This window comes from Pristiophorus japonicus, chromosome 21 (genome assembly GCF_044704955.1).
Source record: "Pristiophorus japonicus isolate sPriJap1 chromosome 21, sPriJap1.hap1, whole genome shotgun sequence".
Classification (NCBI taxonomy): domain Eukaryota; kingdom Metazoa; phylum Chordata; class Chondrichthyes; family Pristiophoridae; genus Pristiophorus; species Pristiophorus japonicus.
The window spans coordinates 57,888,701-57,914,844 of NC_091997.1; the positions used below are offsets into that span (position 1 = coordinate 57,888,701).

At 46.9% G+C, this 26,144-nt stretch overlaps 1 protein-coding gene across 8 annotated transcripts in view; it reads left to right on the forward strand.

Annotated features, from left to right (window-relative positions):
- Positions 1-26,144, forward strand: part of strada (STE20 related adaptor alpha) — a 61,905-nt gene that overhangs the window by 29,994 nt on the left and 5,767 nt on the right. For all 8 annotated transcript variants that reach the window (XM_070864809.1, XM_070864810.1, XM_070864815.1 and 5 more), the window contains 5 exons: positions 99-220; positions 3,496-3,604; positions 6,717-6,840; positions 12,634-12,805; positions 23,965-24,069. In XM_070864809.1, coding sequence (XP_070720910.1) covers positions 99-220; positions 3,496-3,604; positions 6,717-6,840; positions 12,634-12,805; positions 23,965-24,069 — 632 coding nt within the window. The remainder of the gene's footprint in view (positions 1-98; positions 221-3,495; positions 3,605-6,716; positions 6,841-12,633; positions 12,806-23,964; positions 24,070-26,144) is intronic.

Sequence of the window (26,144 nt, forward strand, 5' to 3'; positions counted from 1 at the left end):
TGAGTGATGGTCTGTGTTGCATTCTGTCGATGAGCTCCTGAGTATTGAGCTGATGTACCAATTGCAGCGGTGTGAAAATGGTGGTCTGTCTTGCACAGGTAAAGGGTTTGATGACATTATGACTGTGACCTTGGGGAGGTACAAGCGCACTGGCCAGCTGGTGGCTGTTCGGAGGATTAACCTGGACTACTGCACCAATGAGATGTTTTCTTTATTACAGGTAAGACCCCGTGTTAGTGAAACATAGAAAATAGATGCAGGAGTAGGCCATTCGGCCCTTCGAGCCTGCACCACCATTCAATAAGATCATGGCTGATCATTCACCTCAGTACCCCTTTCCTGCTTTCTCTCCATACCACTTGATCCCTTTAGCCGTACGGGCCATATCTAACTCGCTCTTGAATATATCCAATGAACTGGCATCAACAATTCTCTGCAGTAGGGAATTCCACAGGTTAACAACTCTCTGAGTGAAGAAGTTTCTCCTCATCTCAGTCCTAAATGGCTTACCCCTTATCCTTAGACTGTGTCCCCTGATTCTGGACTTCCCCAACATCGGAAACATTCTTCCTGCATCTAACTTGTCCAGTCCTGTCAGAATTTTATATGTTTCTCTGAGATCCCCTCTCATCCTTCGAAACTCCAGTGAATACAGGCCCAGTCGATCCTCATATGTGAACCTTTGCTGCACTCCCTCAATAGCAAGAACGTCCTTCCTCAGATTAGAAGAGTAGAACTGAACACAGTATTCCAGATGAGGCCTCACCAAGGCCCTGTACAACTGCAGTAAGACCTCCCTGCTCTTATACATAAATCCCCTCGCTATGAAGGCCAATATACCATTTGCCTTCTTCACCGCCTGCTGTACCTGAATGCCAACTTTCAATGACTAATCTACCATGACAGCCAAGTCTCATTGCAACTCCCCTTTTCCTAATCTGCCATTCCGATAATATTCTGCCTTCATGTTTTTGCCCCCAAATGGATAACCTCTCATTTATCCACGTTATACTGCATCTACCATGCATTTGCCCACTCACCTAACCAGTCCCAAGTCACCCTGCAGCCTCATAGCGTCCTCCTCACAGCCCACACCGCCACCCAGCTTAGTGTCATCTGCAAACTTCCTTCATCTAAATCATTAATGTATATTGTAAATAGCTGGGGTCCCAGCTCTGAGCCCCGCGGCACCCCACTAGTCACTGCCTGCCATTCTGAAAAGGACCTGTTTATCCCGACGCTCTGCTTCCTGTCTGCCAACCAGTTCTCTATCCACGTCAGTATATTACCCCCAATACCATGTGCTTTAATTTTGCACACCAATCTCTTGAGTGGGACCTTGTCAAAAGCCTTTTGAAAGTCCAAATACACCACATCCACTGGTTTCCCTTGTCCACTCTACTAGTTACATCCTCAAAAAATTCTAGAAGATTTGTCAAGCATGATTTCCCTTTCATAAATCCATGCTGACTTGGACCGATCTTGTCACTGCTTTCCAAATGCGCTGCTATTTCATCTTTAATAAAACATTTTCACCACTACTGATGTCAGGCTAACCTATCTATAATTATCCGTTTTCTCTCTCCCTCCTTTTTAAAAAAAGTGGTGTTACATTAGCTACCCTCCAGTCCATAGGAACTGATCCAGAGTCAATAGACTGTTGGAAAATTATCACCAATGCATCCACTATTTCTAGGGCCACTTCCTTAAGTACTCTGGGATGCAGACTATCAGGCCATGGGAATTTATTGGCCTTCAATCCCATCAATTTCCCTAACAGAATTTCCTGCCTAATAAGGATTTCCTTCAGTTCCTCCTTCTCACTGGACCCTCGGTCCCCTAGTATTTCCAGAAGGTTATTTTTGTCCTCCTTTGTGAAGACAGAACCAAAGTATTTGTTCAACTGGTCCACCATTTCTTTGTTCCCCATTATAAATTCACCTGAATCTGACTGCGAGGGACCTACGTTTGTCTTCAATAATCTTTTTCTCTTCACATATCTATAGAGGCTTTTGCAGTCAGTTTTTATGTTCCCTGCAAGCTTCCCCTCATACTCTCTCTTCCCCCTCCTAATTAAACCATTTGTCCTCCTCTGCTGAATTCTAAATTTCTCCCAGTCCTCAGGTTAACTGCTTTTTCTGCCCAATTTATATGCCTCTTCCTTGGATTTAACACTATCCTTAATTTCCCTTGTGAGCCATGGTTGAGTGTTTTTACTCCAGACTGTGATGTACAATTGTTGAAGTTCATCCATGTGATCTTTAAATGTTTGCCATTGTCTATCCACCGTCAACCCTTTAAGTATCATTTGCCAGTCCATTCTAGCCAATTCACGTCTCATACCATCGAAGTTACCTTTCCTTAAGTTCAGGAACCTAGTCTCTGAATTAACTGTGTCACTCTCCATCTTAATAAAGAATTCTACCATATTATGGTAGTCTAGAAGCTGGGAGTTAGTAGAGGGAGCAAGGGGCATGTGTATTTAGGGTTCAGAGGGCAATTAGTGATTGTTAGCTGCCCCCGGGCTGGATTCTCCCCCTCCCCTCGGGCCCCGGGCTGGATTCAGCCCTCCCCCCCCCCCCCCCCCACCACCCGGGCCTGGGCTGAATTGTCTGCTCCTACATTACAGTAGTGACTACACTTTAAAAGTACTTCATTGGGTGTAAAGCGCTTTGGGTCATCCTGAGGCTGTGAAAGGTGTTCTAGAAGTACAAGTCTGTTCCCTCCCCCCCGCCCCCCTCTCCTCACCAGCCCAGGGGTTCTGCTGCTATTCAGCTGAGATTGTTAATAGCACAGTGTGGGTCTCAACCCTGAGACCTTTAGGTCTGTAAAGCAATGATACCCCCCTCCTAGCCCAATAGGGTGATGTGTAAGGAGCTGTCAATGTAATTGTATGAAGGCAGCTGCACTCATGTGGGTCTAATGCAGTCAGTACTGTATTAGTGACATTAGAACAAGTTTTTACACCAACCAACAGATGGCCTCATTGAGATTCTAATGACTATACATTGCAGAGAGACACTGGCCCAGGAGAACAGACAGCAGTGATATATGCCAGCCTTGGGATAAAGATAACCAGGGACAATCTTGATTTATTTGAGAAAGGGTACTGGAAACTATCCACATAGCTCTGTCCAGCATCAAACTACATGAATGCACACCTTTAAATGTTTGCTAATGCTGTAATGGGAAGATATCAGGAGAGTGCGGTAAATTAGGAAGGGTATAAGTAATGGTTCTTGTCGTCCCTGATGTGGTGTGTCCAGTGTATGGCACAAGCTGCTGACTGAGGGAATGTTTTGAGTTGAGCTGCATTAGGCACAACATTGCAAATAATGTTACTGTCGTTCAACAGTGGATTAATGTGTCCAGTAGGTTCCCAGCACAGTGGGGGAAAGGCATGTGCTAACTCTCCATTTACTTTTGCCTCTTAATTCATTAGCAGCTGTAGCATGGATTGTTTGTTGGGTGACCTAACTGCGTTTATTTCACTAGGGTGAACTCCACGTTTCAAAGCTGTTTCACCACCCCAATATATTGCCATACAAAGCCACGTTGATAGCCAGCAACGAGGTGTGGGTTGTCACTCCGTTCATGGCCTATGGTAAGTTTGGTGTGTCTCAGAATCATAGAAAATGACGACACCGTAGGAGGCCATTGCGGCCCATCATATCCTTGTCGGGTGAAAAACAGCTATCCAGCCGAATCCAGCTCCTTGGTCCGTAGCCCTGCAGGTTACAGCACTTCAAGTGCACATCCAAGTACCCTTTAAATGTGGTGAGGGTTTCTGCCTCTACCACCCTTTCAGGCAGTGAGTTCCAGACCCCCACCACCCTCTGCGTGAAAATTATTTTCCTAATCACCCCTCTAATCCTTGTACCAACTACTTTAAATCTATACCCCCTAGTTATTGACCCCTTTGCTAAGGGAAACAGGTCCTTCCTATCCACTCAATCTAGGCCCCTCAATTTTATACAGCTCAATTAAATCTCCCCTCGGCTGCCTCCTGTTCCAAAAAAAAACAACCCCAGCCTATCCAATCTTTCCTCAAAGCTAAAATTTTCCAGTCCTAGCAACATCCTCGCAAATCTTCTCTGCCCCCTCGCTAGTGCAATCACATCTTTCCTGTAATGTGGTGACCAGAACTGCACGATGTACTCAAGCTGTGGCCTAACTAGTGTTTTATACAGTTCAAGCATAAACTCCTTTTATATTTTATGCCTCAGCTAATAAAGGAGAGCATTCCATATGCGTTTTTAACTAGCTTATTGATCTGTCCTACTACCTTTAAGGATCTGTGGACATACACTCCAGTGTCCCTCTGTTCCGCCATACCTCTGTCATCCCATGTATGATGTATTCCCTTGCCTTGTTGCCCCTCCACAAATGCATTACCTCACACTTCTCCGGATTGAATTCTATTTTCCAATTTTCTGCCCAACTGACCACTCCATCGATATCTTCCTGCAGTCTACAGATGTCCTTCTCACTGTCACCCACACGGCCAATTTTTGTATCATCTGCAAATGTCTTTATCACACCCCCTACATTTAGGTCTAAATCATTAATATATACTACAAAAAGCAAGGGATGCAGCACTGAGCCCTGTGCAACCCCACTGGAAACAGTCTTCCCGTTGCAAAAACACCCATCAACCATTACCCTTTGCTTCCTGCCTCAGCCAATTTTTGATCCAATTTGCCACTCTCCCTTGAATCCCATGGGCTTTTTGACTTTTTTTGATCAACCTGCCATGTGGGACCTTGTCAAAAGCCTTGCTAAAATCCATGTAAACTACAACTCTCCTTGTAAATGCACTGTCCTCATCGACCCTCCTTGTTACCTCCTCAAAAAATTAAATCAAGTTAGTCAGACACGACCTTCCCTTAACAAATCCATACTGACTGTCCGTAAGGTTTATTCTGTCCCTCAGAATTGATTCCAATAATTTGCCCACCATCGAGGTTAAGCTAACTGGCCTGTAATTACTCAGTTTACCCCTTCCTCCCATTTTAAACAATGGTATGTTAGCAGTTCTCCAATCCTCTGGCACCACTCCTGGATCCAGAGAGGATTGCAAAATAATGGTCAGAGCCTCTGCAATTTCCTCCCTTGCTTTTAATAGCCTGGGATATATTTCATCCGGTCCTGACGATTTGTCTACTTTCAAAGATGATAAACCCCTTAATACCTCCTCTCTCACTATGTTTATCCCGTCCAATATTTCACTCTCCTTCCTTAACTTCAACGTCGGAATCGTCCCCCTCTTTTGTGAAGACAGCCACAAAGTATTCATTAAGTACCTTACCCACATTCTCCGCCTCCACACGTAGGTTACCGTTTTGGTTCCTAATAGACCCTACTCGTTCCTTAGTTATCCTCTTGCTCTTTATGTAATTATAAAACATCTTTGGGTTTTCTTTGATTCAACTTGCCAGTAATTTTTTCATGTCCTCTCTTTGCTTTTCTAATTTCCATCTTAATTTCACCCCTACACTTTCTATACTCCTCCAGGCTTTTTGCAGTATTGAGCTCTTGGTATCTGACATAAGCTTGCCTTTTTTAAAGGGATAATACTGTAGCAGTACTGGATATCAGAGCCAGATTGAAGTTATTTTGTTCACTTCTAAAGGACAACTTTAAAAAAGTGTTTCCTATTTTTTACATGTTGCTGAGCCCCCTCTCCTCCACTGCTCCCCTCCACCATTCCTGGAGTAAGAAGGAAGACTGGAAATAGTAACATTGCCCCACTACAGCCCAGCTCTCAATCTAAAGCTGTGTTGAGCAATGTGCCATCACTGAGACAATGAGCTGCAGGATTTCACACTAAGTCTAAGTACTGGGCTGGACATTGGGACACTGATCATTAACTTCTAGGACCTGGTTACAAACTTGGCTCCATGATGGGATGAAAGGCTTCTCTGTTTACTGGCTTTGAGGGTCCTACATGGAATGATTTGGGGCAGTCTCAATCTAGTTCCTAGTGGATATGAGCCCACAGCTCAAAACTGCCTCTAATTCACCTTTTAAATTACATTTCTAACACAATGCTGTACCTGCCCTGGAAGTGTTTGATGAGACAGTATAGAGGGAGTTTGACTCTGTATCTAAACCGTGCTGTACCTGCCCTGGGCGTGTTTGATGGGACAGTGTAGAGGGAGCTTTACTCTGTATCTAACCCGTGTTGTACCTGCCCTGGGCGTGTTTGATGGGACAGTGTAGAGGGAGCTTTACTCTGTATCTAACCCGTGCACTACCTGCCCTGGGAGTGTTTGATGGGACAGTGTAGAGGGAGCTTTACACTCTATCTAACCCCGTGTTGTACCTGGGAGTGTTTGATGGGACAGTGTAGAGGGAGCTTTACACTCTATCTAACCCCGTGTTGTACCTGGGAGTGTTTGATGACACTGGTTGCCTGAAAGGGAATACTAACGTCTTCTACTTTAAGTTTTCTTTCAGGTGAGGGGAGTTTTATAAATGCAACTTATTGAGCAAGAAAAGCTTTAAGAACTCGCACTGATTCTGTAAAGTTAAACTGCACGGTAAAAATGAGAGTGATGGTATAATGTTGAAATTATTGGATACTGAATATAGAATGAATCAGAACAACAGTTTGGCAAGCGATGTTATGACGGTTTTCAATTCTGTCTCGCACAAGTCGGTTTACTGTCTCATTTTAAACAACTTTAAATTATTTTATACTGTCTAATTGGCAGGTTGTGCTAAAGATCTGATGAGCACCCATTTTACAGATGGCCTGAACGAGCCCACAATCGCATATATCCTGCAGGGGGTGCTAAAGGCCTTGGTTTATATTCATCGAATGGAATACGTGCACAGGTACTGTATTGCTGGCTCAACACCAGCCATATGGGTCGACTGAATGGCACTCCGTTTGGAAAATGTATTTACAAAGTTCTTCATTTAAACAGACTGCAGTATAGCCACGCTCTAAGTTCTGGGTAAACCTTGTGCTGATCACGTGTTACGAAGAATGAAATAGAAATGACATCATTGGAAACAGTCTGTTCCATACCTTCATCATTTGAACCAACCCCATCAAATTGCCTCTTAATCTCCTCTGTTCTAATGAAATCAGTCCCAATTTTTCAAGTCTTCCTTCGTATTTCCACGTAACAAGCAGCCTCCCGGTCGATCTATGTTGTACCCTCTCTGCTGCAAACATCCTTCATATTATGTGAAGCCCAAAACTGCACAGTCTCCAACTGCACTCATACTAAGATTTTATATCGATACATCATTACACCTCCACTTTTATATTCTACAACTCTTATCATACAATCCAGTATTTCACATGCATTTTATGGCTTTATCCTCTTGAGGTGCTGCTGTTAATGTCTTGTGAACCTGAATCCACAAATCCTCTGCTCTTCCACGTCACCCAGCTTCTCTTATTCAAAGTTTAATTATCCGAGCTGGCATTATTTACTCTTCTGAGTATCAGGTTCTCCTCCATTGAGTTGTCAGCCATCATGGACCTGCTTCGAGAATTCTCTCCCAACACTCCTTCATCTTACTTACTCTATACCCATCTTCAAAAGCTCCGTCCTACCATGTCAACTTTGACTTCAGTCACCTCCCCTAATAGTTTTTGTTTTTCCATTCGGTATTCCAATCACCCCCCCTGCCCTCCTGTGAAGCACTCTGAGATTTGTCTGTGCACTAAATGCTCTGTATAACTGCGAGTTGTTATTGTTGGGATCTGACTTGGATGGTGAGATTGCTGGTTCAGATGTGCTGGAAGGTTGGCAGAGCACACAATGGGAATGATTCAATTCCCATAACAAATGAATTCATTGAGTATAACGCTTCCCTCTGGGGGAGGTGGAGGAATGCAGTGAGGGGAACCTCCGAGTCTGACACAAACCATAACGAGACACCATACTGGGCTTTCACACGGCAATAATCACAGGGATCTGGCTGATGATAGATTATCAGGATATGTTTCCAAGATACAGCAAACCTACAAGCTCCCCTGGCAGTTAGTAGAGTGAGTATATAATATCCCATCCATTGACTCTGATTGTCCTCCAAGATGTTCATTTCCTCCCCCCTCCCCCACCTCTTTGAGGGGGACTCTTAACTGGATACATGCACTTTGTTCAACAAACTTACTTCAAAGGTCAGAATGTTATGGCAACAAGCCCACAGGGCAGGGCCTTTTAATCAGACGGTCATGCAATAGATTAATTCTTTTGTTCTCAGGATGTGGGTGATGCTGGTATGGCTGAATTTACTGCCATTCTAAGTGCTCGGAGAATGTGGTGGTAGCTGTTCCTTGTAGCAATTACTTGGGGAGATCGCAGCAGATTGGAGAACTGCAAATGTAACGCCCCTATTTTTAAAAAAAGGAGGCAGACAAAAAGCAGGAAACTATAGACCAGTTAGCCTAACATCTATGGTTGGGAAAATGTTGGAGTCGATTATTAAAGAAGTAGTAGCAGGACATTTGGAAAAGCATAATTCAGTCAGGCAGAGTCAGCATGGATTTATGAAGGGGAAGTCATGTTTGACAAATTGCTGGAATTCTTTGAGGATGTAACGAACACGGTGGATGAAAGGGAACCAGTGGATGTGGTGTATTTGGACTTCCAGAAGGCATTTGACAAGGTGCCACATAAAAGGTTACTGCACAAGATAAAAGTTCACGGGGTTGGGGGTAATATATTAGCATGGATAGAGAATTGGCTAACTAACAGAAAACAGAGAGTCGGGATAAATGGTTCATTCTCGGGTTGGCAATCAGTAACTAGTGAGGTGTCGCAGGGATCGGTGCTGGGACCCCAACTATTTACAATCTATAATGACTTGGAAGAAGGGACTGAGTGTAACGTAGCCAAGTTTGCTGACCATACAAAGATGGGAGGAAAAGCAATGTGTGAAGAGGACACAAAATCTGCAAAAGGACATAGACAGGCTAAGTGAGTGGGCAAAAATTTGACAGATGGAGTATAATGTTGGAAAGTGTGAGGTCATGCACTTTGGCAGAAAAAAATCAAAGAGCGAGTTATTATTTAAACGGGGAAAGATTGCCTTCTTCCTCTTCTTCCTCTTCTTCCTCTTCTTCCTCTTCTTCCTCTTCTTCCTCTTCTTCCTCTTCTTCCTCTTCTTCCTCTTCTTCCTCTTCTTCCTCTTCTTCCTCTTCTTCCTCTTCTTCCTCTTCTTCCTCTTCTTCCTCTTCTTCCCGAAATCGAGTTCGCAGGTGACTGTACAGTCCAATACGGGAATTACAGTCTCTGCCACAGGTGGGACAGACAGTGGTTGAAGGAAAGGGTGGGTGGGGAGTCTGGTTTGCCGCACGCTCCTTCCACTGTCTGCGTTTGATTTCTGCATGCTCTTGGTGACAAGACTCGAGGTGCTCAGCGCCCTCCCGGATGCTCTTCCTCCACTTTGGACGGTCTTGGGCCAGGGATTCCCAGGTGTCGGTGGAGATGTTGCACTTTATCAGGGAGGCTTTCAGGGTCCTTGAAACGTTTCCTCTGCCCACCTGGGGCTCACTTGCCATGTTGGATTTCCGAGTAGAGTCTCATGTCGGGCATGCGGACAGTGTGGCCTGCCTAGTGGAGCTGGTAGAGTGTGGTCAGTGCTTCAATGCTTGGCCTAAGCAAGAGCACTGACATTGGTGTGTCCGTCCTCCCAGTGGATTTTCAGGATCTTGAGGAGGCAGCGCTGGTGGTATTTCTCTAGCACGCCACTACGCCACCATACAAGTTTCTGAAGCAGACCGCAAACAATCCCCTTCACTGAAAGCCAAGTGCAGTTCTCTGCAGCTGCAGTGGGAGGCCTTGGGCAGAATCAGTGACATTTGGTGTTGAGCTGCCCCTTGCCTCAGTCCCCATGGGAGTTACAGCAACAACTATTGCAGTTATACTAACACTTTGGCAGGGATATTTCTGGCAAACAGGTGGGTGAATTGCTAGAAGCTATTGAGAAGAACTTGTGAAGCGTGTTGGAAATGGCTATAAAAAGCAGGACTCCCTTTGAAGGTCCTACATGTCGACCAAGGTCAGGAGCCCAGTACAGCGTATTGCTCTGTTGTATCTGACACCGGTCGCAGTAAGATGTTGCTTGCAGTGTGTGGATGCTCAGAGAGGTGGCAAGTTATTGTGCCACATACAAAGCAACTTCAGAATACTCATTTGTTGCACGGTCTTGAAGCATCACGAGGACCAAGCAACAGATAGCTAAGTAGATTGCCAGGCCTATTCTGCAATGTTACCATCGTGCAGGGAGGAGGCCCAGGAGTAGGTTAAAGGTCATTCCAGCTGTTCCATAGCTGCTGACAGGCCACCGTCAATCCAGCTCCGAGTGATTGATTGTATTTGTCGGGCTGTTATATCGCGAGTGAACCTGATGTTTTCTGAGCTTTGCTGGCTAGATTTGACCCCTGCCTTTGGTAGGTGTGTATGATAGCTGGTCTTGCACTTCCCCTGTTTCCTTCAACCATTGGGCTACATTGGTCTGCTGCGACAGTGTGAAGAGAATGGTTAAGTTAAGAGAGATTGCATACTTTTTTATCCTTCAAATGATATCTAACCAATGCACCACAATCTCCCAAACCATGTAAGGGTGGAGATTTTGCAGTCAGAGGTGCAGTTTCATTTAAACTTCAAATCCAATTGAATTTGTGTCATAACTCAAGTGCTGAGCCTCAAGAGGAGACATGGGGTCCACCGATCTATAATGTCAGTGTGCCCCCACCCCCCATCTATGTCAGTGCCCCACCCACCCAAATCTATAACGTCACGGTGTGCCCCCCCCAATCTATAACGTCTCAATGTGCCCCCCCCGATCTATAACGTCAGTGTGCCCCCCCTCTCGATCTATAACATCCCCGTGCCCCTTCCCCCAATCGGTGAGCTCCCCGTGCCCCTTCCCCCAATCGGTGAGCTCCCCGTGCCCCCTCCCCCAATCGGTGAGCTCCCCGTGCCCCCTCCCCCAATCGGTGAGCTCCCCGTGCCCCCTCCCCCAATCGGTGAGCTCCCCGTGCCCCCTCCCCCAATCGGTGAGCTCCCCGTGCCCCCTCCCCCAATCGGTGAGCTCCCCGTGCCCCCTCCCCCAATCGGTGAGCTCCCCGTGCCCCCTCCCCCAATCGGTGAGCTCCCCGTGCCCCCTCCCCCAATCGGTGAGCTCCCCGTGCCCCCTCCCCCAATCGGTGAGCTCCCCGTGCCCCCTCCCCCAATCGGTGAGCTCCCCGTGCCCCCTCCCCCAATCGGTGAGCTCCCCGTGCCCCCTCCCCCAATCGGTGAGCTCCCCGTGCCCCCTCCCCCAATCGGTGAGCTCCCCGTGCCCCCTCCCCCAATCGGTGAGCTCCCCGTGCCCCCTCCCCCAATCGGTGAGCTCCCCATGCCCCCTCCCCCAATCGGTGTGCCCCCCGTGTTTCCCCCTCCCCCCCCCCCCCAGTCTATAACGTCCCAGTGTCTCCCCCCCCCCCCCCCCAGTCTATAACGTCCCAGTGTCCTGTCTCCCCCCCCCCCCCCCACCCAACCAATCTATAATATCAGTGCCCCCCCCCCCCCCAATCTATAACGTCCCAGTGTGCCCCCCCCCCTCCAATCTATAACTTCCCAGTGTGCATGAGCTGAGCACATGGTTTACTCAGAACCAATCATCATGCTCGGTAAGCTATTTAATAGAACCATAGAAATTTCCAGCGCAGAAGGAGGAATTTTTTGGCCCATTGTGCCCGCGCCGGCCGACAAAGAGCTCTCCAGCCTCATCCCACTTTCCAGCTCTGGGTCCGTAACCCTGTAGGTTACGGCACTTTAAGTGCACATCCAAGTATTTTTTAAATGTGGTGAGAGTTTCTGCCTCTACCACCTTTTCAGACAGTGAGTTCCAGACCCTCACCACCCTCTGGGTGAAGAAAGTTCTCCTCAACTCCCCTCTAACCCTTCTATCAGTTATTTTAAATCTATGTCCCCTGGTTATTGCTTATACCTTAATATAATAAAATAAGTGTAATTCCCCAACTGCTCCCCTGCAGAGATTACCTAACTGAAAACTTTCTGGTCTATATGACAACAGTAACTTGCACTTAATTAATGTAACAAGGTGTGTTACACCAACTGGGATAACTGGTTGAAGAGAGAGGTTTTGGGGGAGGCCTTTCATCTCTTGGTTAGGCGGCACTGAGAGTCATAGAATCTCACAGCACAGAAAGAGTCCGGCTCTTTGGTAGGGCAATCCATCTGGTCCAATTTTCCTCCCACCCCCAGCTCGTTCCACATGGCCCCTGCACTTTCTTCCCCAAATAGTTATCCGTTATCCAGTTCCCTTTGAAGGTTGCCATTGAATCTGCTTCCACTGCTCTTTTCAGCAGTGCATTCAAAATCACAACAATTCGCTCGTTTCAAAACAAATTCTTCTCTCCCCTCTGGTCTTTTGCCAACGACCTTAAACCCGTGACCTGTGGTCACCGACCCTTCTGACAGTGGAAACAGTTTCTCCTTATTAACCCTATCAAATCCCTTCATGAATTTGAACCTCTATTAAATCTCTGCTTAACCTTTTCTGCTTAAAGGAGAACAACACCAGTCTCTCGACATGACTGTCTGTTTTACTCTGCATTTACATTATGGTGAAATAATCAACGTATTTCCTTTCTTTCAGGAGTGTTCAAGCAAGTCATATTCTAATATCGTCCGATGGGCAGGTTTATTTATCGGGACTGCGCAGTATTTTCAGTATGATCAGCCATGGGCAGCGGCAACGCGTGGTCCATGACTTCCCCAAATACAGCGTTAAAATACTGCCCTGGCTGAGCCCCGAGCTGCTGCAACAGGTGAGCCCACACCAGCTGGAACCAAACGACAGAGTGACGGATAGCTCTGAGACCTCTGGGGCGTGTCGTATAGTGACCAGGCTGGCCCTGGTGCATTTATTGTACACGAGGTGGACACCATTTATAGAGAGGAGATGTAGCTTGACCTGCTCTCAAAAATCTGCTGCTGTTCTGAATATGCAACTTTCAGGGTTGAGAGTTCCCCCAAAGTGTCAAAAGTTTCTGATTTGTGTGTGTGTTGCTTTGGGTTATGTTTATAATCTTGCCAGTACCGTACCGAAAGAGTAGAGCAAAATCAGCCGCATCTGATAACTCTGTGTGGTTATTATTTGCTAGTGAATGTTGAAATAAGTTTAACTTAACTGTTTAAAGCAGCCTATCTGAATGAATCGTTATCCTGCGGAGTAATCCAGGAAGCCCCCTGGTGGTAATCGGCCCCTGCCGAGAGAACTTGTGTCGTTAGTCAGCCAGTTCAATAGATGATGCCCCATCTTGTCATACAGTCATAACGTTACAGAAGGAGGCCATTCAGCCCATCTCGTCCATGCCGGTTCTCTGTACAGCAATCCAGTCAGTCCCATTCCCCACTCTATCCCCATAGCCCTGCTACTTTATCTCCCTCAAGAGCCTATCCAGTTTCCTTTTGAAATCATTGATCGTCTCCTCTTCCACCACCCTCGTCGGCAGCAAGTTCCAGGTCATTACCACTCGCTGCGTAAAAAAGTTCTTCCTCACAACCCCCCCCTGTAATGCTTGCCCAAAACCTTAAATCTGTGTCCCCTAGTCCTTGTACCATCAGCTAATGGGAACAGCCTTTCTCTGTCGACCTTATCCAAACCCGTCATAATCTTGTACACCTCTATCAAATCTCCCTTCAACCTGCTTTGCTCCAAGGAGAGCAACCCCATCTTCTCCAACCTAACCTTGTAGCTCAAATCCTTCATCACTGGAACCATTCTGGTAAACCTCCTCTGCACCCTGTCAAGGACCATCACAAAGTGTGCTGACCAGATGCGGCAGAACTCGAGTTTGTGCCAGGAACCCTATGGACTTTGCACAGATATTTCCTGCTAGATGATTCAGTGCAAGAAAGCAGGCCTTCAGCTCCAAACTTGGGGGTTCCTGCAACCTCTGGATAAGAAACCAAGCTTGAGTTAATACCCTTGCTGCTCTTGGACTGGAGTGTGGTGCCCTTATACTCAGGGTGTCGAGATGCAGCATGCTTGTTTGTAGTTGGTTACTGGTTCTGGGAAGAGAAGTGCGAGTGTGGAGTTTTTTAAAAATTCAATCTCAGGATGTGGATATTGCTGCCAAGGCGAGCATTTATAACCATCCCTAGTTGCCCTGGAGAAGGTGATGGTGAGCCGCCTTCTTGAATCGCTGCAGTCAGTGTGGTGAAGGTGCTCCCACAATGCTGTTAGGGAGGGAGTTCCAGGATTTTGACCCAGTGACGATGAGGGAACGGTGATATATTTCCAAGTCAGAATGGTGTGTAGTGGAAAGTTCGTTCCTGAACTAGTGGGGCCCCTTACCACGCTGATGAGGGGAAGGGGAAGTATCTGCCCTTAGCCTGTATGTTGGAATACAGCATGAAGGAATACTATCCTTTCCACAAAGAAATCTCCAGAAATGTACCAAGAATCACAGAATGGTTACAGCACAGAAGGCCATTCGGCCCATCAAGCATGTGCCGACTATCGGCTAGTTCTACTCCCCCGCACTTTCCCTGTAGCCCTGCATTTTTTCCCCTTCAGATACTTATCCAATTCTTGAAAGCCGTGATTGAGTCTGCCTCCACCACCCTCTCAGGCCATGCTTTCCAGATCCTAACCACTCGTTGCGTAAAAAAGTTGTCTTTTGCATCGCCTTTGGTTCTTTGCCAATCACTTTAAATCTGTGTCCTCTGGTTCTCGACCAATGGGAATAGTCTCTGTCTACTCTGTCCAGATCCCTCATGATTTTGAACACCTCGATCAAATCTCCTCTCAATCTTCTCTCCTCCAAGGAGAACAACCCCAGCTTCTCCAGTCTATCAACATAATTGAAGTCCCTCATTCCTGGAATCATTCTCGTAAATCTTTTCTGCACCCTCTCTAAGGCTTTCTCAAATGGACACAATACAGTACTCTAGTTGGGGCCAAACCAGTGTTTTATACAGGTTCATCATAATTTCCACACTTTTGTACTCTCTTCCTCTATTTATGAAGCCCAGGATCCTGTAAGCTTTTTCAACTGCTTTCTCAACCTGCCGTGCCACTTTCCACGATTTATGCACACATACCGTGCACCCCTTTTAGGATTGTACCATTTAGTTTATATTGCCTCTCACATTTTGGTAGAAAGAATATCACTTCACACTTTTCTGTATTAAAATGTCATCTGCCATGTGTTTGCCCATTTCATCAGCCTATGTCTTCCTGAAGTCTATCACTCTCTTAGAAACATAGAAACTTAGAAAATAGGTGCAGGAGTAGGCCATTTGGCCCTTCGAGTCTGCACCACCATTCAATAAGATCATGGCTGATCATTCCCTCAGTACCCCTTTCCTGCTTTCTCTCCATACCCCTTGATCCCTTTAGTTGTAAGGGCCATATCTAACTCGCTCTTGAATATATCCAATGAACTGGCATCAAAAACTCTCTGCGGCAGGGAATTCCACAGGTTAACAATTCTGAGTGAAGAAATTTCTCCTCATCTCAGTCCTAAATGGCTTACCCCTTATCCTAAGACTGTGTCCTCTGGTTCTGGACTTTCCCAACATCGGGAACATTCTTCCTGCATCTAACCTGTCCAGTCCCATCAGAATTTCATATGTTTCTATGAGATCCCCTCTCATCCTTCTAAACTCCAGTGAATACAGGCCCAGTCGATCCAGTCTCTCCTCATATGTCAGTCCTGCCATCCCGGAAATCAGTCTGGTGAATCTTCGCTGCACTCCCTCAATAGCAAGAACGTCCTTCCTCAGATTAGGAGACCAAAACTGAACACAATATTCCAGGTGAGGCCTCACTAAGGCCTGTACAACTGCAGTAAAACCTCCCTGCTCCTATACTCAAATCCCCTAGCTATGAAGGCCAACATACCATTTGCCGCCTTCACCGCCTGCTGTACCTGCATGCCTTCTTTCAATGACTGATGTACCATGACACCCAGGTCTCGTTGCACCTCCCCTTTTCCTAATTTGCCGCCATTCAGATAATATTCTGCCTTCGTGTTTTTGCCACCAAAGTGGATAACCTCACATTTATCCACATTATACTGCATCTCCCATGCATTTGCCCACTCACTTAACCTGTCCAAATCACCCTGCAGCCTCTTATCATTCTCCTCACAGCTCACACCGCCACCCAGCTTAGTGTAATCTGCAAACTTGGAGATATTACACTCAATTCCTTCATCTAAATCATTAATGTATATTGTAAATAGATGGGGTCTCAGCACTGAGTCCTGTGGCACCCCACTAGTTACTGCCATTCTGAAAAGGACCCATTTATCCCGACTCTCTGCTTCCTGTCTGCCAACCAGTTCTCTATCCATGTCAGTACATTACCCCCAATACCATGTGCTTTAATTTTGCACACCAATCTCTTGTGTGGGACCTTGTCAAAAGCCTTTTGAAAGTCCAAATACACCACATCCACTGGTTCTCCCTTGTGCACTCTACCAGTTACATCCTCAAAAAATTCTAGAAGATTTGTCGAGCATGATTTCTCTTTCATAAATCTATGCTGACTTGGACCGGTCCTGTCACTGCTTTCCAAATGTGCTGCTATTTCATCTTTAATACTTGATTCCAACATTTTCCCCACTACTGATGTCAGGCTAATCGGTCTATAATTACCCGTTTTCTCTCTCCCTCCTTTCTTAAAAAGTGGTGTTACATTAGCTACCCTCCAGTCCATAGGAACTGATCCAGAGTCGATAGACTGTTGGAAAATGATCACCAATGCATCCACTATTTCTAGGGCCATTTCCTTAAGTACTCTGGGATGCAGACTATCAGGCCCCGGGGATTTATTAACCTTCAATCCCATCAATTTCCCTAACACAATTTCCCGCCTAATAAGGATTTCCTTCAGTTCCTCCTTCTCACTAGACCCTCGGTCCCCTAGTATTTCCAGAAGGTTATTTGTGTCTTCCTTTGTGAAGACAGAACCAAAGTATTTGTTCAACTGGTCTGCCATTTCTTTATTCCCCATTATAAATTCACCTGAATCTGACTGCAAGGGACCTACGTTTGTCTTCAATAATCTTTTTCTCTTCACATATCTATAGAGGCTTTTGCAGTCAGTTTTTATGTTCCCAGCAAGCTTCCCCTCATACTCTATTTTCCCCCTCCTAATTAAACCCTTTGTCCTCCTCTGCTGAATTATAAAATTCTCCCAGTCCTCAGGTTTGCTGCTTTTTCTGGCCAATTTGTATGCCTCTTCCTTGGATTTAACACTATCCTTAATTTCCCTTGTTAGCCACGGTTGAGCCACCTTCCCCGTTTTATTTTTACTCCAGACAGGGATGTACAATTGTTGAAGTTCATCCATGTGATCTTTGAATGTTTGCCATTGCCTATCCACCATCAACCCTTTAAGTATCATTCGCCAGTCTATTCTAGCCAATTCACGTCTCATACCATCGAAGTTACCTTTCCTTAAGTTCAGAGCACTAGTCTCTGAATTAACTGTCACTCTCCATCTTAATAAAGAATTCTGCCATATTTCCCAAGGGGCCTCGCACAACAAGATTGCTAATTAGACCCTTCTCATTACACATCACCCAGTCTAGGATGGCCAGCCCTCTAGTTGGTTCCTCGACATATTGGTCTAGAAAACCATCCCTAATACACTCCAGGAAATCCTCCTCCACCGCATTGCTACCAGTTTGGTTAGCCCAATCTATATGTAGATTAAAGCCGTCCATGATAACTGCTGTACCTTTATTGCACGCATCCCTAATTTCTTGTTTGATGGTGTCACCAACCTCACTACTACTGTTTAGTGTTCTGTACACAACTCCCACTAGCGTTTTCGGCCCTTTGGTATTCCGTAGCTCCACCCATAACGATTCCACATCATCCAAGCTAATGTCTTTCCTTACTATTGCGTTAATTTCCTCTTTAACCAGCAACACCGCCCCACCTCCTTTTGCTCTCTGCCTATCCTTCCTGAATGTTGAATACCCCTGGATGTTGAGTTCCCAGCCTTGGTCACCCTGGAGCCATGTCTCCTTGATGCCAATTACATCATATCCGTTAACAGCTATCTGCGCAGTTAATTCGTCCACTTTATTACGAATACTCCTCGCATTGAGGCACAGAGCCTTCAGGCATGTCTTTTTAACACACTTTGCCCCTTTAGAATTTTGCTGTAATGTGCTTTTTGCTTTTTGCTTTGTGTTTCTCTGCCCTCCACTTTTACTTTTCTTCTTTCTATCTTTTGCTTCTGCCCCCATTCTACTTCCCTCTGTCTCCCTGCATAGGTTCCCATCCCCCTGCCATATTAGTTTAACCCTTCCCCAACAGCACTGGCAAACACTCCCCCTAGGACATTGGTTCCAGTCCTGCCCAGGTGCAGACCGTCCGGTTTGTACTGGTGCCACCTCCCCCAGAACCGTTCCAATGCCCCAAGAATTTGAATCCCTCCCTTCTGCACCACTGCACAAGCCACGTATTCATCTGAGCTATCCTGCGATTCCTACTCTGACTAGCACGTGGCACTGGTAACAATCCTGAGATTACTACCTTTGAGGTCCTACTTTTTAATTTAGCTCCTAGCTCCCTAAATTCGTCTTGTAGGACCTCATCCCGTTTTTTATCGATATCATTGGCACCTATATGCACCATGACACCTGGCTGTTCACCCTCCCCCTTCAAAATGTCGTGCAGCCGCTCCAGACATCCTTGACCCTTGCACCAGGGAGGCATCATACCATCCTGGAGTCTCGTTTGCAGCTGCAGAAGCGTCTTTCTATTCCCCTTACAATAGAATCCCCTACCACTATAGCTCTCTCACTCTTTTTCCTGCCCTCCTGTGCAGCAGAGCCACCCACTTCTTCACTACACTATACTTCCATGTTTTGAGTAATCTGCAAATCTGCAAATTTTGAAATTGTGCCCTTTACACGCGCGTCCAAGTCATTAATATATATCAAGAAAAGCAGTGGGGCCTCGTACCGACCCCTGGGAACACCACTGTGCATCTTCCTCCAGTCCAAAAAACAACCGTTCACCACTACTCTCTGTTTCCTGTCAGAGACAATTCCATATCCATGCTGCCACTGTCCCTTTTATTCCATGGACTTCAACTTTGCTGGCAAGCCTATTATGTGGCACTTTATCAAACACCTTTTGGAAATCCATGTACGCCACGTCAACCATATTGCCCTCATCAACCCTCTCTGTTACCTCATCAAACACCTCGATCAAGTTGCATTAAACACAATTTTCCTTTAACAAATCCATGCTGGCTTTCCTTAATTAATCCACACTTGTCCAAATAACTGTTAATGTTGTCCCTGATTACTGTTTCTAAAAGCTTCCCCACTACCGAGGTTAAACTGACTGGCCTGTAGTTGCTGGGTTTGTCTTTACACCGTTTTTTTGAACAATGGTGTAACATTTGCAATTCTCCAGTCCTCATGCACCACCCCGTATCTATGGAGGATTGGAATATTATGGTCAGTACCTCCGTGATTTCCGCCCTCAATTCCCTCAGCATCCTAGGATGCATCCCATCTGCCCCTGGTGATTTATCTACTTTAAGTACAGTCAGCCTTTCTAGTACCTCTTTATCAATTTTTATCCTAACCAGTGTCTCCACTACCTCCGCCTTCACTGTCGATGGCAGCATCTTCTTTCTTAGTGAAGACAGATGCAAAGTACTCATTTAGTACCTCCGTCTGCATGTGTCGGTCTCCTTTTTGGTCCCCAATCGGCCCACCCCTCCTCCTACTACCCGTTTACTATTTATATGCCTATCGAAGACTTTTGGATGACCTTCTATTGTCATACCTTCTCTTTGCTCCTTTTCTTTTCTTTTTTACTTCTGACCTTTCTATAAACAGGTACAACATCTGAAATCCGGAATCCTCGGCCAAATCCATATCGGTTTTTCCGGATTTCAGACAAGAAAATCAATAGTCTGAAATCGGGAATCCTTGACTAAATCCGTGCCGTGTTTTGAGAAAAATCCGGTCGAGGATTCCCGATTTCAGACTACTGATTTTATTGTCTGAAAACCGGAATCCTCCACTGAATCCATGCTGGATTTTGGACCTTGCCGATTCACACCGCTGCTCTGCGCTTCGTTGCCCGTGGTTTCCGGCCGCCCCCTCCGGCGCTGCCCTTTTTACCGGTAAGTAGCCTGCTTATTCCTCCCACCCCACTGTTGGCCGCATTAAAAATGGCCGGATTCCGGACAATAATTCCGGATGACTCTATTAGCTATGTGCAAAATGTCTGGTTTTCGGATAATTCCGGATTCTGGACATTGCACCATATATCCTGATTCTCAGATGTATTTGCATACAGGCTCTTTTTCTGCATCATATTCTCTCTGGTTGTCCAGGGAGCTCTGACTTTAGTGGCCCTACCTTTCCCCCTTGTAGGAATGTACCTCGACTGTATCCGAACTATTTCCTCTTTAAAGGCAGCCCATTGTTCCACTACAGTTTTGCCTGCCAATCTTTGATTCACGTTTACCCGGGCCAGATCCGTTCTCAGCCCACTGAAATTGGCCATCCCCCAGTTAAACATTTATACCCTAGATTGCTCCCTGTCCTTTTCCATAGCTAATCTAAACCTTATGATACTATGATCACTGTTCCCTAAATGTTCCCCTACTGACACTTGCTCCACCTGACCCACCTCATTCTCCAGAACCAGATCCAGCAATGCCTCCTCCCTCGTCGGGCCGGAAACATACTGATCCAGAAAGTTCTCCTGAACACACTGCAGAAATTCTTCCCCCTCTCTGCCCTTTACACTATTATGATCCCAGTATATATTAGGATAGTTGAAAGCCCCATTATTACTACTCTATAGAATACACCTAGTAGTGTAATGGCACCTCTATTATTTCTTAACTCTAGCCATTTAGATTCCATCCTTGACCCCTCCAGGACATCCTCTCTCTCCAGCATTGAAACATTCTCCTTAATCAATACTGCCACACCACCTCCGATCTTTCCTTCCCTATCTTTCCTGAACATCTTATAACCAGGAATAATTAATACCCAATCCTGCCCGTTTTTGAGCCAGGTCTCAGTTATCGCCACAACATCATATTCCCATGTGGCTATTTGTGCCTGCAGCTCAACTTGTTTACGATGCTTCATGTGTTCACATACATAGGGCTGGATTTTGAGCTTTTTGGATTTCGGCGTGTTAAAGTTCGCACCTGAAAATAGTTTGCACCTCCGACTGCAAGTTGCGGCGAAAATGCAAGTTGGAGGAGCGTGGCGTTAAGTCAGGCGTTACACAACGGACTTTGTGCACCCGAGCCGAAACTTGCGGCGGTAAAGAAGTTTCATTGTTGTTTAGTGCCCTGCAACATAACGTTGTACATTGTATGGTTTTATTTTGATGGGGGGAGATTTTGTGACTTTGTTGCAGAAAAATTTATGACATCATTTGCCATTGGTGTCTTGTGCATCATTCCAACGTTCACCAGAGACGTGTCTTTATGGGGCACACAGCATGTCCAGGATTAGCTCCATCCCTCAGTTTCTCCATTGAGGAGCCGGTCCATTGCGAGCTGGCGATGAGCGAGTGTTGGTCCGGCAGCATCTCCACGCTGCCTCCTCCGTGAATGGGGGGGCTATCCATGGGGGGCCTTACCAGACTCCTCTTCGTCATCCTCCTCCTCCTGATGTGTGCCTGCAATCCCCACGGGCAATGCCTAGCCCCTTGTGGTGGCCAAGCTGTGCAACATGCAGCACACCACAATGAATGTGGATACCTGTTGAGGGGAGTATTAAAGGCTGCCTCCAGAGTGGTGCAGGCATCGTTCTGCCTGCAGGAGATGGTATATCTCTGTCAGCACTTCCTTCTCACACACTGCTCCTCCGAGAGCTCGAAGTCTGATCGTTGGTGCCTGTAAACCAGTGGGGGTTAAGCCCTCTTTCCCGGATGTCTTCGGCTTCTCATCATCCATGGGCCGACATGGCCAAGAGTCCTTCCTCTAGCTTGACACCGCCTGGCGATACATTGGGGCATGATGTTCTGGCAAACTAGTAATGCCCCCATTACATTCTCTCTCTGAAGTTGTAAGGCCACTGTAATGGCAGATAAAAGTGAAATTTGCAAGTTGGAGCGTCTCACAGCGTTATGTGCACAACTGTTGTAGTCAATGTGACCTGCGATGTCGGATCCTCATCCCACCATTCACCGCCAATACCGCCTGCTGCACCCTGGGACAGCCTGGCTTTTCAGGAGTTTCCTGGGGCGGGCGTTAAATCCAGGGTGCTAGCGCAGCGTTGCACAATGACTGATGTTATCATCACGCTAAAAACGGAGGACAGGGCGGTAAGTTTTTGCGCTGGCGCAAACCAATAGCCGAATCTTCCGGCCGGGCGGTAAATCCTGGACACCCGGCATAATGCCCAAAAGCAGCATTTAGCGCCCTGCCAGGGCACCAACCGAGGCACAAATGGGCCGAATATCCAGCTCCGTCACTAAACCCATCTTAGACCATCTGATATTCTCTCTTAGTTGGACCTAATGCCTTACCATTTCTTACTTTAGTGCTCTCTGTCTCCCCAATCCTTTGAGCACTTTATTTCCCCTTTCTAATATCCCAGTGCCCATCCCCCTACCAAATTAGTTGAAACCCTCCTCAACAGCACCAGCAAACCTCCCCGCGAGGATATTGCTTCCAGCCCAGTTGAGGTGCAACCCGTCTGGCCTGTATAGGTCCCACCTTCCCCAGAACTGGTCCCAATGCCCCAGGAATCTGAAGCCCTCCCTCCTGCACCATCTCTCCAGCCACGCGTTCATCTGCTCTATCCTCCTATTTTTGTACTCACTTGCGTGTGGCACCGGGAGTAATCCGGAGATTACTACCTTTTGAGGTCCTGTTTTTTAATCTCTTTCCTAGCTCCAGGTTAAATGTTGCACATTCTTCTTGTTACTTTTGCATTGTAACAAAACCCCCTGGGGGTAATTTTAACCCCAAAAACCAGCTGGGCTGGGGTCGGATAAGATGTTAAAACCCTACTCCAATGCACTCATTACTAGGTTTAACCAAGGCAGGGCAGACAGCCAACCTGCTCCCAGGAGGCGGGTGGGCCATTTAAATATAATAAGACTGGGAGCCTCACATTGAACCTACTTTACAGGTATAACCCTGAACAGCGGGGTTTCTCAGGCCTCGAGAAACCCGGCAACTCAAGGGAGGCAAGGACAGGTTTGGTGAAAAGTGCCCTGCAGCACTGCTTGTGGCCCAGGAGGAGCAGGAGTGCTTTCTTCCCCATCCTTTCCTGGAACCCTGCCTAAACTCCCACTAGCTGCTGTAGACTCCCTACCTGCTCCAGGGGCTGCGGCCTGCCCCGAAGTGCTCCCCGCCCAACACAGAGCCAAGTCTGTCGATCAGGCTGACTCCCTTGGTACTTCACTGGCTGTAAAGGTGGTCGTGAAAGGCGCTATATAAATGCAAGTCTTTCCGGCCGGGGAGCATGTTTAAAGTCAAAACTCCACAGCAAGCAGGGTCTCTCTCATACCCTCCCCACCCCACCCCCGTGCGAAACCCAACCTGCCCCTGTTGATGTCAAGGCCTCTGACCAGAATTTCAATGATAGATGGTTTTATTAACCTGACGTTTCAAAGGGCAGACTGGTTGCTGTTGAAAATCCATGTGCGTGTCTTCAGTGAGCAGGAGCAGGATTGTTGTCGGATTGTGGGGCGGGGTGAGGAATCGATGCATGCCCGAGCCCGATGAAATAGCATTTCCTATACTGCATCGCAGCAATCTGACTGTAAGCCTTTGTGTCGAGTGAGCCAGTTCCTGTGCCTGGCCCTGCCACCTGGCTACAGGTTTACACACACATTGGTTTACGTCCTTCTGTGTGGTCGTTGACGGTTTGGAAAGTTGGCGTTGGTGCTTTGTTCGAATGTTTGCAGCTGCTAACTAAAATACTCTGTTACCTTTTTGCTCCCATCCTTCCTGTAGAATCTGCAGGGTTACGATGCCAAATCTGATATTTACAGCCTGGGAATAACTGCCTGCGAGCTCGCTAATGGACATGTTCCCTTCAAAAATATGCCTGCAACTCAGGTATGTGTGATATAGTGTACCCAGCGTTGCCCCATCATAGGCACAGACCGCACCATGGGGCTGGTACGTCACGGGTTTTGGTAATACAGTGATCATTTTAAAATCTAGCTATATTGCTCAGTAGGCTATGGAGAAGGATAAAGGAAGCGTTCATTGGCAGGTTGAGCATTATAAACGTTTGGTACACGTATCGTTTAATTCAATCACAGACTACATCCCTTGAATTTTATAAAATTAAAGTTAATCTGTGCTAACCCTGATGTGTTGCATGTCACGTGATTAGAACGAGCTTGCATTTACCCAAGGCTAACTGGATCGAGGATTACCAGAACAAACACAAAACAACCATTACAATTCCACATCAAAGACTGGAAAGTTGAAGTAACTAATTATTTAAAGATTAAATTCTAAATAATGTTTTAAGTAAGTTGAAAGTCTCAACCTGGTCAGGCTGTGGGCCACTGGATAAGAATGGCCCTCAATTTATGAGCAAGCCCAGTAAAGATGTGGCGTCTGATGCCCTACTCAGTGCCATGGGGCATTAAGAGTCACTATTTTTACAATGTTGTGACTCTGTGCTGTGAGGCTACCACGAGGCTGGCGGTAAAAGGTGACTGAGAGATTGAGCTGGACCTTCGGTGCCGGTGAGGGGCAGGCATAGATTATCACCACTAGGGCAGGGGAGTAGCTGGGTGTGTCGAATTGATGGGATCCAGAGCTAGACTCGTGATGTGTGCAGGATGGGGAATCTCCTGGATATCAGCAAAAGACGTCTTGCTGAAGGAGAGCAATGCTCATCATAGGTAGTCCCTCGTATCGAGGATGACTTGCTTCCACGACAAAAAGGGATGAGTTCATAGGTGTTTCAGTGAAGGACCTAATATTCCAGGTCCCAAACTAAATCTTGAAGGGTGGAAGCTGAGTGTGCGAGGATTTTTTTAACATGGGGTGACCGTTGCACACCGCACGGGCTTGACAGAGCGAGGTCTTGTCCAGTGGCAAGGGTTAACCAAGACGACTGGAAACCAGCTCTGCTGCAGCTCAGGACCAGCTGGCTACACCCTGCAATATAGACGGGGAGAACAGGTCTCTGGAAGACACGATGCAGGTGTTCCACACCAGGAGCTGGGGGAATGGGAACCAGTCGTAGGGCGAATAGGAGGAACAATTACAGGAAAACCCTGGGGCTCGCATCTGTCGTCAGTGTACATTTCCTGATGCTTATGATGAGGCCGGGGGCTCGGGGGAGTAATTGTGAGAAGCCCCTCGACACTGGAGCAAGGGAGTATCCATGGGGAAAAGACTATCCATGGGAGGAGCACAGCAGCTGGGCGTGTAGGGAGACCAGATAAGAAAGGAATAATGTGAAGGATAGGCGTAAACTATTGTGATGTTTGTAAATGAGTGCGAGAAGCACCCACTATGATTGTTGTGATAATTGGGAACTATGACGTAGTAACTATCGAGATGGGGACAAGAGGGAGGGCTCGGGATGGGGGGGGGGTGGCGGGGCTCGGAGTGCCGGCGGGGCGGGGTTCGGGGGCGGGGGAGTGGCTTGGAGTGCCGGGTGGGGGAGCGGAGGTTCAGAGTGCCGGGGGGGTGGGGGGGGGGCTCGGGGGGGGGGGGGAGCAGGGGCTCGGGGGGGGGGGAGCAGGGGCTCGGAGTGCCGGGAGGGGTGGGGGGGGGCTCGGAGTGCCGGGGGGAGCGGGGGCTCGGAGTGCCGAGGACAGGCACAAGGAAGCTGTTCAGAAATTACAAATGGAGCTGGACAATATACAAGTGCACAGAACAGTTGGAACTGCAGTTTAATACAGCCAGATGTAAAGTACTACACATTGCGGGGGGAAATGAACCCATGTCTGTCTATGAATGCTAAGGTGAAAAAGACAACCGTCTTAGACTGCTGAAAATGGCCAACCAATGGGATGTTGAATTATAGGACGACATCTATAGAATTAATGTCCGAGGAGGTGGTGAGCAAACTGTGTACTGGCCAGGCGGGATGGTGTACTGCATCCATTTCCTGTCACCAAGACATAAGGGAGACATTCAGGTAGTGGAGACTGCGCAGGGAA